Source organism: Mugil cephalus, chromosome 3, assembly GCF_022458985.1.
Source record: "Mugil cephalus isolate CIBA_MC_2020 chromosome 3, CIBA_Mcephalus_1.1, whole genome shotgun sequence".
Taxonomy (NCBI): domain Eukaryota; kingdom Metazoa; phylum Chordata; class Actinopteri; order Mugiliformes; family Mugilidae; genus Mugil; species Mugil cephalus.
In genome coordinates this window covers 21,423,476-21,435,972 of record NC_061772.1, presented here as the reverse complement: position 1 = coordinate 21,435,972, position 12,497 = coordinate 21,423,476, and the positions used below count along the sequence as shown (strand labels likewise).

The 12,497-nt window shown below is 40.0% G+C and overlaps 1 protein-coding gene across 6 annotated transcripts in view; it reads left to right on the top strand.

Moving 5' to 3' along the window:
- Positions 1–3,275, top strand: part of gramd2aa (GRAM domain containing 2Aa) — a 29,924-nt gene extending 26,649 nt beyond the window's left edge. For 4 of the 6 annotated variants that reach the window (XM_047580918.1, XM_047580921.1, XM_047580920.1 and 1 more), the window contains 3 exons: positions 227–320; positions 1,014–1,118; positions 1,240–3,275. In XM_047580918.1, the coding sequence (XP_047436874.1) occupies positions 227–320; positions 1,014–1,118; positions 1,240–1,243 (203 nt within the window). In that variant the 3' untranslated portion in view covers positions 1,244–3,275. Of the gene's footprint in view, positions 1–226; positions 439–1,013; positions 1,123–1,239 lie in introns of those variants that run through there. The other 2 variants (XR_007112451.1, XM_047580919.1) reach the window with 2 other exon arrangements.
- Positions 3,276–12,497: the final 9,222 nt, after the last annotated feature.

The following is a 12,497-nucleotide window of genomic DNA, read 5'->3' as shown; positions in this document are numbered from 1 at the left end:
TAATATTACGGCTCAGTGGTGGGCTTAACGATGTTGTCATTCATCAGATTGATCTGTTGTGTTAATCATGTTCTAGGTGCAGGAGGAATTGTAGGTTTATCCAAGTCCATATGAATTCTTATTTGCACAAACAGGTGTGCGAGCAGGATTTAAATGAGGACATGTAGTGTAAGTGAGTAATGTTAATGGTTTTATGTCACTGTGTGTGTCTGTGTGTGTGTTACAGAGCGAGCTCTGCAGACAGACAGGGGTCTTTTATCAGAGCCAGTGGCAGAGCTGGGCCAGATGGAGTACCAGCTGCTCAAGTTCTTCACCCTGCTGTGAGTATAGAGCGGGACACACAGACACCGACAACTCCACCACCACCTCCACCTCCTCCTTCACCTCCTCCGACAGCTGACTCACGGCTCCACACACACTGGGGGCATTAACGCGGAGGTATAAATATAAATAGTGATAAAGATATAAATAGTGGGTGATTCAGCTGGACTGAGCCCAGGGGAGGCAGAGCTGTTAAGGCACTTTTTTTTTTCTTTCCACGAAAGAAGGTGTGTGAATAAGACTCAGTCACACTGTGTCAAATTATTCATCTCATTGCAAGTCATGCGCTTCACCCAGAAAACTTGAATCTCCTCTGTCTAAATGTCCTTGAGAGCAATGACTCTCCCCTCGTCATATTGCTAATGCTAACCGCTAACCCGCTCTCTAGTGTAAAATATAAAATATTAAATTCCATATGAATTAAATTGAACCTCAAATAAATTAAAAGCTTAAAGGCAAGTAGAAAAAACACAACCTAAACTTTTAAAATGCTGCATCAGTGTGCTGCTTTATGGCAGATTTGTCCCGAGTTGTTGTTGCAGTTTAGTGCAGTGGTGTGATAACGTTGCCCCCCAGTGGCCATCACAAGACATTACAATTCTCCTCCTCCACATGAGCAGGGGACTTCAGAGTCACAACCAGACAAAAAAGAATGTGTGATTTAACGGACACGTCTGCTCCTCTTTCCCCAGTATCATTCTCCTCATCCTGTCGTCGTGCTACTTGGCCTTTCGTGTGTGCAGTCTGGAGCAGCAGCTGTCTTTCCTCAGTAACCCAAATCTGCCTCTGAGAGAGAGGTAACAGCTTTGAACGATACGTTGCAGCAACACTGATTGATATATGTATATATATATCAGATGCGAAGCTAATTTGTGTGTCAAAAAACAACTTTGCATGTGACACTTCCCTCTTGTGCAGGTAACCACTGTTCTCCCCTGCAACCCGTCCATCTGGCTGCTGTGTTTTTTCTCTCCTCATGCTTGGAGGTGATGGAGCCCTCCTGATCCAGGACCAGTTCAGACCAGAAGGGATCTACCCCAGCTGCATCGACCCGAAGGTGCAACATCAACCCGACTCCAGGCACCTTAAGGACTTTTTTCCCGCAGCAGGAACGAGCTCCTGTTCAGTGATCACTTCCAGACTATGCAAACAGACTATTTATTCCTGATTAGAAAAGTAGCTTTTACTTTAGACTATGATTGTCCCTCTCGCGCACACACCTTTAACCGTATCTGAAGTAGTGAGCAGAGTAACCCTGCAAGTTTGTGGCACTGATGACAATTATGATAGAAGCGATGGTGGAGCTTGGAGATGTAAGACATAATGCAAATACATGAAGTACTTGAAAAGACTCACGGTAAAGACGTTTCAGCTCTAGGAAGCATGAATCATTTTCAATATGTTCTGACTGAAGTTGACTGAACCAAATTTTTTATTTCTCTGGTGAGATTTTGCCACAGCCGCCTGTAGGATGGCTACCATTAGCCACGACAATGCACTTTTTTTAACACAAGCCCACACTATCGCAAACATATATATATATGTTTAGATCTGTTTTCTTTTGTCTTTCTGCTTGATAATAGGTACTCAGTTGTCTTTTATTGGAGGTATTTATAGAAGAATGATGATGTGAGCACAGACTCTTGGCTGAATGAAGTTGCCTGTCATTTAATTGCGATATTAAATGGCAGGTTGACACCGCCTGTGGGTGTCAACTATAATGTGAATGAGACGGTTTTATTGCGTCACCCAGGGTGTGTTTCTGTTTTATACATTTCGAATGAAAGACTTAAAGGACACTGAAGCTTGTTCGAGTGTTCAAGTATTTTAAGTATTTTAATTTGAATAATTTTGACTTTACAGACATGGTTGATTTGTAGCCCTGAAGTTCTAGTTTGTGAGATCACCATGAATAAAACTGGCAACAGATTAAAAATGAAATGAAACAAATGTTTGATGCTTTTATTTTTGATTTAATTTGGGTGGCAAGACTTTACTTACAGGTGTTCCATTCGACCACTAAAAGTCTCCGCTCTAACGGCTCCACAATTTCTAGTACCTCTACAGCTAAATTATAAAACTGGAGCACCGTGTTGGCAGTGGTGCTTAGTGCTTAATAAATTACATCTGGTGCTCTGGCCGTGCAGCACTGGCTTCGGTTTTCTTTCCAAAGGCTCAGCTTAAATTGAATAGCTTGTCACAGTTTTCATGGGTTGAAAACGTGTGTTTTCTAAAATGCTCGGGAGTATTTTTTATTTTTTTTGCTTCCTTCATAGAAAACATGTGAGCCTTAAAATGATGATGAAGGGAGCTGGAACTACGAGCTTGTCCAGTGACGGCGATGGTAATCAGCTTTATTTCCTAATGTGCTGTAAATGTGTGACATGAAGTCTTTCTGGTCGTTTGACCCCGAGGTTGAACCGCGTCTCGGAGAGGCAGAAAGAACCGTTCTGACAGTTTATTAAACAAAGATTACGGGTCTAATTTTCTGGATCGGAACGCTTTCCTGATGAGTCCAAGAGACCATCTGCAGTCCAGATTATCTTGAGGGTAGGCTGAGTCGGTTCACGCGGTTTCCACTCTACAGCACAGGCGAAATAGAGAAAGGAAGAGTTGGAAATGTTCCCTAGCATAATTTCTTTTCTTTCTCTGTGTACTTAAAAACGAGTTTGCATTGCCCTACACTGACAGTACACTTTAATCTGCCTTTTCCAGCTTTTCATCAACACATCATCTGGTGGATTGTGCGTCATGTTTTGTGCATTTCTGACGTGTTTAGAGTCTTTTGAACCTTGATCAATGCTAAGATTTGAAATAAAAGTATGTAAGTTTGGATGCATGAGTTTGCACTGGAAAGAATGAATGCATCACTTTGTTTTTAGTAGGGCGTCCCACCCTGTAACACAAGGCAAAGAATGAATAAAATAAAACCCTAGAGTCTACTAATAAATGCAGAAAGTAGCGGATTGGTCTGTTTTATCCATTGAAATGTATAAACACAAGAAATTACTGCCTCAATTTGTATATAGGTTTAACCAAAGTTGCTCAAAAGTGTCAAAAAAAGAAAGCTCATTGAATAAGACTGAACCCTTTCTGATTATTTAAATGCCTCACCAATGTGAGCACCACATCAAAGTCTTTACAACTAGGCTGACATCTACACTGACACTACACTGAAACTACACTGACGTCTAGTGAAAACACAGTACAGCACTGTGCTCAGTGTCAGTACAGTATACTGTTGAACATATACCTCCTCTCATCAGCAATAACTCTCACAGTGACCTACAGTTAGATTATGGAGCACCCAAAGTCTCCACTCATTTTCCTTCACGTTCCCGGTATTTTCTCTCACATGCTTGAAAAACCTGTTCATGTGAGAAGCTGGACCTCCTGGGTCGACAGAGTTCCTGCAGCGTGAAGAGGGTTGGGTGCAGAGAGGAGGACATTTGATTCAGATGGTGAACAGATAGCACGCTGACACTGTCCGCGGATCATGTCAGGAATGCAGCGCAACCAGTCAGTAACAAACACACCTGATGAGAAGACTTTGGATGTAATGTTTAGTATGTAACAACACCTTACTTTAGACCTGAGTTAAGACTACTCATGGGCGGACATGCATGAAAACCAAACATGAATCCTTTCTGCAAGCATCACTGATGTTTTAATTACAAACATGAATGAATGTTGAAGCTTATATTTTTTTCCCAGGATGCATTGTGGAATTAAAAGCAACTTTAAAACAGTTATTTGAATGATAAAATATGGAGTTTATGGAAATAACCACACAAACCACACACAAAACAAATGCCCCCCATAAGTGCAGCATGTTTTTCATAGTAAATGTCATTACTGTAATGGAGATTTTATCTCAGACGAAGACTCAGATTTCAGCTCTGTTTTATTACAAAATATTTAAAACCATGTTGGGAAAATAATGGAAAACTGTTTATATTTGTGCTAAACATGAAGTTTAGCCAGGAAGAGTATCTTCACCCACACAACTATTTTACTGTCTTTTTGCCTCAGTCTCGATCAGACTTTAATAATACAATGATAGTAATAAAAGTAATCGCTCAGATAAAAGTATGATGAGAAAAGTAGAGATTTAAAGGAGGTGAAATATGCACATCCCCTGTTTAGCCAGTTTGAAAGAGAGTAGAGGTGGACTTTCTGGTCATTAATAGGTCATTAGAAAAAGCACTAAACCAATCTGAGCAACTGCTTTTAAGCTGAGCCTTGGGTCAAAAACCTCACAAATATCCTGATTTATATATCCTGACTGATGGAGAGATTAAGCAGGGACACCCCACCTACTATATGTGTTCTATATTAAACTTGGGCTAGTGCTATTTATAAATATACATTATTATTATTATTTTGCATTCAGTATTAAGCTATCCCTTATCCTATTACTAAAATATGTTGGACTCATGTTAATGTGTATTTAAAGAAATTTTAATTTGTGGGGGAAAATTAACAAATATATAAAAAAATGTCCAATCAACCATAGATTTTGTGACCTCCCCCCCTGCAGTACCTCTGTCGACCCTCTAGGGGTCGCAGACCCCCTGTTGAAGATCTATGTTTTAGGTTAAAGTATCCAGTGAAGACGGATCCTTCCAGAAGTGTAACAATAATCTGCTGCTTATATCTTTGATACATCAGAAATATTTTTTTGACATTATAATATGTAGTTATTCAGTTTAAACCTACTTTTCTGACAATACTTTGGTGCTTTTGTTTCCTTAGGAAGTCACTGTTACTCAGTGAAATAAATGATTACCTCTTCCACTAATTTAGCATACCCTGAAAGCTGATAATAATTATTGGCCCTTGCAGCACCTCGTCTGTCGCTCTCAGCTGGTCACCAAGTCTTCTTGCAGACCTCTGGAGGCCCAAAGGGCAGGGGCCAACTACTGTAACTCTTCATGTGAGTGTGGAGACAGTTTTAGCGGCGGAGTAATGGGGGCAGGTCGGAGCAGATGGCCAGACAAGCTGCAGCCTCGTCCATACCTCCAGGGAGCCGTATCGTCGGCCCTGGAATGCTCCTCGTTTGACCTTCGACCTCTTCGGTGTGAAGGATAATGCTGACTGTAACTCCGCCGTAATGCTCCCCCATTACACACAGTAAAATCATCACAGTCGCACACATGCGGGCCGCATCGCTGGAGGTTTTCCAAGAACACATTACCTCAGGGGTGCGTTCCATGTGTTCATGTCTGCTAGAGCAGAATCCAACTGTATCACAGTTAATCCATTTATGAGGTGAGTGGTGCTGAGTTTTACCGCAAAAAATATCTCTCGCTCCCAAAGGGGGAAAGAGATATCCAGAGAGAATTACACAAGACATAGGTCTCATGAAAATATTCTACAGTGAAGAGATAGAAATGTACAGTTACATATAAGTCTAAATCATATAAAAGCCTAACAGAGTACAAGTTGGTCTTATACTGTTTGGAGGAACCTGATGGTATTTATTGGCGACACTAACCCATTTAAAAAGTGACTGATGAAACAAACACATGTGAATGGTTTACATCGTTACAGCGTCATTGGGAAAAAATTAAGACAGCACAACTTTCAGTTCTTGTCATGATATTTTGAATGTAGCTCCCTCCCTGGTGTTTCTCATCCCGCTTGATTGGTTTCTCCTTGTGTGCTGTGCTCCTCACTCATTAGTGTCACCTGTGTCTCATCTGCCCATGTGTATATTTACTCCTTGTGCCACTGCCTCTCTGGATTTACCTTGTGGATTTGTGTGTGTTGGGCTTACCCTGAAACGTTTTTATCAAAGTAATAGTCTTTCCTTCTTCTTCCTTCCTTTGTTCAGGTCCTAGCGGGTCATAGCCATTAAGTGTTGGCTACAAGTCATTTTCAACAGAAGCTGGTATTATGACCCATTTGATTTTTATACCAACAAAAAAGGGACAAAAGTTGTAAAATTGCCAAGCTTAGCCAGCCATGTTTGTGGCTCATTAGTGTAGTATGGCTACGTCGTTATCAATTTAAAAACAACAACAACAAAAAAAAAAAACGGTGCAGCTAAAACATGTGATTGTTCCATACTTCACTGTGCGCCTGAACCCAAATTGGTTTTGATTTGTAGTTTCACATCACTGCTTTCTTATTAAAGTGGCTCTTTTTTTTAATTTAAGTTACAAATTATTGAAACGTGGCCGGCTACATTAGTGTCAAGTTCACTTTAAAGTGTTGGTGAAATGCTCAATGATGTGATGTTGTCATCCGTTTAAAAAAAATTAACCAAGTTTTTGGAGTTTCTTAAAGTTGTCTCGACTTTGATTCGAGCAAGTCCAGGCTGTCATAACAAGTGTGAGAAGTCAGTTTATACCTTCATATATTAAATACTGTAGGCAGTTGTTTTTTTTTTTTTTTTTTTTAATGCAAAAATGGGCGACAAAATAAACAAAAATGGCCTCTTGCTGGCAAGTTGCTGTTTAAAAAAAACTTTCTCATAGGTGTGGTGATCACCCACTAAAGAAATGAAGTGCATGGTGAAATTTAAATGATCAGGGCTTCACCATGTAATTGGAGCACTGAAATAAAAATAATGTTGAAGCCAGCTCAACTTTAATTTGTAGCTCATGACTGCTGTCTGTTTTTCATCTTCCACTGACTTTTATTGAAGAGGACTCAGACTTTTTTTTTTTTTTTTTTTTTTGCACAACTGCATTTTACCTTTCTATAAAAGTCAGTGCAATCTTCAATAAATGTGCATTTTACTTATTTTTTACTGAGAGCCCATCACCAAGAAGGTATTGCATCATCCTAGCCCACAACATTTATGAAAACATAGCTGGCTTGGTGTCAGTGGTAAAACTCAGATTTTATATTTCATTGATCCTCTGCCAGCAGCGCCTCAAAGGACCAGAATGCAATGCAGCCTCACGTTGAACTGCGTTTTGATTAACAGAGTTTGGCTGCAACCATGGACACACCCCAGTCTTCGCAAACAGTTGGACAGCTTCACTATATTTATATGTTCATGTACCCGCCATTGACTGAGAGCAACAAGTTCACACCCAGTCACAGAGACAGATGTAAAGGGACCCAGTCAGAACGCACATAAATCTGTGTTAAATATGTCACAAACAAGGATGAAACAAAGGGAACTAAACTGGTTTTAGTATTTCTGAAGACATTTTACAGCTTCTTCTGTTTTTTTATGACTGGGGGAGGAGTTTGGGGTTTTAACTGAAACATCTGTAACTGGCGTCCACCTGAAACTCTTATGACTAGAGTCTGATAATGACCCTGAACTCACCTGCAATTAGAAGATGCTACTGGGAGCGGGTTAACTTTGGATGTAGCGAGAATCCTCACAGATAAATATACAACAGTTACATCTTAAATGCCTGGAACAATATGAAGATCAGATGTATGATTCTGTTTGCTTTTATCTATGTTTCCTTGTACTCATATGGATGAAGAATGTCTGAATTAACTGTGCAAAAACGAGCGTGGAATTTGAATCTAGTGTAACTTTTCATTTACCTCCTCGCTCTTGTCTTTTTATCTGCCTCTCTCTTCCTCCGTTAGCATATGTTCTTCATCTACTCCATGGATTTGTTTCTTTTCCTTCCAGCAATGGCTAATTCAACCCAGCAAGCCCATCACTAAAAGATCTGCGGTTCCTCACAACGCAGTGCGTACACTTTCTCAGTGGCTTTAGAGATACATATGTGGTGAAGTTAAGAAAAACTTGTTTTTGTATTTACCCCTTTTAGTTTGAGCCAGATTATGGCAGAATGACAAGTTGTTTTAATTTGTTAGAGCTTAAGGTTTGTCATTTAACAGGAATGCTGTTTTTACTTGTACAAAGTTAGTACAAAAAGGCTCACACTAGTCTCCTGTATGTAAGGGCATAGCGGTAGCTTCTTAGCTTAGCTTAGAATAAATACTGGAAACAGAAATGGCTAGCATTGTTAGCCTTTGTCGGAAAGTTAACGAAAGTTGAAGCTTACATGTATTAGTTTGTAATCTTTAAATAAATCTGTTAGCTGCCCCCATTCTTTATAGGATGCTAAGCTAACTAGCTGCTCGCTGTAGCTTATTTTCCATAACGATTCAGATTTCTTATTTTTTGGTTGTTTTTTCTTTTTTTTATTTTAAAGAGAAGCTATTACAATTTGCAATGCTGTGTGAATTACACGTCTTTTTTGGTTTTTGGAAAAGCTTTCTCATATTTAAGGACACCACCTTGTTAGCTTAGTTTAGCATCAGCTGTAGCCAAAAGTATTGACTAAATATTTCTTCTAAAATGTGCTTTAAAAGTTAAAAGATTTTTTTTTTCAACTAAATACTTGAGTAAAAATGTGCAGGATTATTGAAGCTCTTGTTCAAATTTGGGTTTCAAAGAGACGCTAATAAAAGTCAAACATTATTTACGTCATATTAACTGTTCAGAGGTCCCACAGTTTATTATCCTGCTGGTTCACATCATGTTAGGATTATTAAAATAGTTCACACGATGAAGCTGGAGGCCCCCTTTTCTTTCTACTCTGACTTTGTTTGTCAGATTTAAGATTTGTTATTTACCAACTCATACAATGATTGACCTACATAGCAGCCTCCATCTGATCCAGGCAAGTGAGATGGACGCGCCTGGCTGGCATGTCTGCATGCACAATGGCGAGTGTTATCTCAGGGGGATCGGTGAAGCATCTAATTCTTGCCTTTTCTTTTCATTTTTGTTGTGATGTTGCGATATGAACTTGACCTACTTACGCGCCCCCCCGCCTCCCTTGAATACAGTGCGTTACCCTGCAGCGCACACCTGGAAACAGTGCTGTCCAGGATGCAACTGTCTCCGTGCAGGCCTCCCTATAGGAAGTTGCTTGTTTTAATTAAACCCATTCTCACGCATGCTGCTGTATATGAAGCTAAAATGGCTCCAAGTTGTTGTAGTTGGCTGCAGATGTGTTGTGACAGGATGTGATGTAACTTACAAACTCTCCCGAAGCAGATTTTTACTTTAGAGACAGTTCTAAGCTCATACTGTGGAGCTGTATGTTCTCTGTGTGTGTAGCGGGCCTGAGGGCCTCTATGTGATGAGTAAATATGAACCACCTGGAGATACCAGGGGGGAAACCATGACTGCGGCTTCTGACATCAATTACACACAATGCTGATGAAGAACAGTGGTGAGTGAGTTCACTAATGGAGCTCATGTTTTTTTTGTTTTTTTAAATATGTACATGAATGATGTTATATGTCTGGTCATAAAATAAATGCTCAGTGTGGTTTTTAATGTTACGGTTGTTAGCCTTTGTCTGAATATTGATGAAAATTGAAGTTTTCATGTCCTGTTACGTTAGTATCCTTTAAATAAATATGTTAGCTGTCCCTGTTCTTTATAGCATCCTAAGCTAACTAGCTGCTTGCTGTAGCTTATTTTCTTAAATCATTCAATTTGCAACTTTTCTAGGGGGTTTTTGTATTTGTGTTTGGCAAAATCAGTGTAATTTCCCTTTGGGGATGAATAAAGTTAACTATCTATCTATGAATCAATCAATCAATCAGTCATTTATGGACACCAGCAGCTTGTTAGCTTATCTTAGCATAACAGTTGTGGCCAAAAGTATTAACAAACTATTGCTTCTAGGAGGACAAATATAGGAGAAAAGTTTTAAGACATTTGTCAAGCCTCAAATTCTCACAGGCAATTACAAACGTCTTTTGTGAAATCTTGTTTTTCCCAGTCTGTTGATATGTCTCTTAGTATTTCTATGAGTCTAACATTACTTCAAGGAGTGACAGTCGAAGAATGAGGTGGAATGTGTAGAGTGAAAATGATCTTCAGTTGGAATAAGGGATGAGATAAGAGGAGTCCAAGTGGAGAAGTGATGAAGTTAAAATGATGAGATGGGTCGAAGTGAAGTTAAAAATGAGGTGGAGATGGAAGATGATCTTCACATGCGCAGGAAGCGAGGCTCAGATTCGGGGGCTTTAGCTCCTTGTCCCTCTCCTGTCTCCTGTCTTTAACCTTTACTGCACATGTATCAAGCAAAACCTCAAACCTGCGCTCCTTCGGACCCAAACCCGGGTCCAGCAGGTGGAGAATATTCTGTTTTCTAATGAGGACGGAGCTTAACGATAATCCCACTGTGGATTTAGTGCAAAACAAAATAAACACTAAGAAGCCTTTGTTTTAAACCTCAGACAATTCTTCGCCAAAGGAGCAAAGAGCATGGTACGAGATTTTTGCAGGATTTAAATGGATCCATGTCAGTTCAGGTTGTCCAGTACATGATAAGCCCCTGTTGCTCCAAATTAAGACACAAACCTTTTGTGTATGCTGAGAGTACCAAGAGATGACAACTCACAGAAAGACAAGCTCTGTTTCCCCGTAAACACTCACGGAGGGATAAATAAATAAATTGGCCATTTAGAAGCCAATCTGTCCAAATGAATGTGCCTTTCCCTGGGCACTTTGTCTCACTAATGCAGTGTGCTGCCAGGCTGGGGAATGCCCCAGCTTTGTGGCATTTTACGAGGACAATGGTGAACCCTGATGGCTCGTCTGACTGGCTACTCTGGGTGAAATATGCCTGTGGGATGTAGTCGAGCACAGGATGCCAGCGGAAGGAGCAAAGGGTGGAAACAGTCCAAGCTGTGTGAATTTAAGGCTATAGCGGGACAGGCTGCCAGATAAGGACCGAGGTGATGGTCTCTTCTTTAGTTGCCGTACTCAGTTTGAGTATTCGCCGGCTGGACTAGATTTCATTTAATTAAAAATTTAAAACAGTCCCTTTTAAAAATGACCCTCCTCTGGATTAACTATAACACTTGAGCAAAGTCCTGGTTTGAGAAAGTCAGGCAATTGTGGAATGAACGTTTTAAATTATTAACTTTATCTTTTCAGTTGCTTTAGCCCATCCCACCTCATCTTTAGATGAGGACCAAATTCCTTTTTTTTCTGGTTAAATTCTCTAAGGGAAGTTTGTTGAATTATGATTACAAATATTACAAAAAACTGTCAAAAACAGTTCAGTCGCAGATTCTGGAGAATATGTGGCTTCCTATGGGTCGTGAACATGGTCTCAGTGCACAAAACTGATGAATCTAGATGAAATCTCATGTGGGGGCCGCAACTTTCAGGTTATTTAAGGGAGGGCACTACTGAGTCATGTCTCCCAAAACCAATTAAGACAGATATATTTAACCACAACTGTCATCCAGGTTGGTGGCCCTTTTTTTATTTATTTATATATATCTATAAAAATCATTCCTTGTCTTCCTTGTAGCTTTCTCTTTCCCTATGGCTAATTCATCGCCGTGGCAACAGCGTAAAATTAAATCAGAACCTTAGCTGACCAGGGTGTAGGTGGACCTGGTTTAGCTGCTCGTGGTCATCGTCACAGTGAATCCTGCTCTGACTAATACAGGAAGGCTTGCTCATAAATATGTAAAAGGTCACAGCGTGTCCGTGAGTCGTAAATCTTTGAACAGTTTGTTCTTCCTGCCCCCCCCACCCTATTTTTTTTTAATAAGCATAATGCTGGATAACATGCTGTACCGATACCCACCCCTTCTTGAGGCAGTTGTATTGTTGAACATTTCTGAGGCTTTTCTTCATGCAGAGGAGCATAAAATGAATATAGCTGAGAGATGAAAGTGTGTTTCAGCTCCGTAATCCGCTACAGATTTCTTGCATGTTTCTCGTCTGGGGCCCTGGCCCCAACAAGCTACCCAGTGTTCATTGATTACAGTTATCTGTTCCTATCTAAATGTTATGCATAATTCTCTGACCTGCTCATAATATATTTTATATGCATCACAGCAGCTGCTGTAATATAACAACTACCATCATAGCTGCAAAGCTTTTCTTTGGATGCTGGCTTTATCCCTACTGCATCACACTAGTATCACATACCTTGTTTGTACCATGTTTACATGCCGCATGTGTGCTTTATCAAGATGTATGTTGGGATTGATCTGCTTCTTTTTGCCACTTTTTTCTGTTCCTCTTTCCTGCGTTTCTGCCTTTATTTTTATAAAGTTTCTCTTGCCACTGTTGCCTAAGAGAGTTTCAGGCTCTGGGTCGTGGAAAGCATCTTGATACACTTTGTTACTGATATTGATGCTATATAAATAAGGTTAAAAAAATCTAAATAGAAAAGTGAAGATTACACTTTTTCCTTTAATTTTGC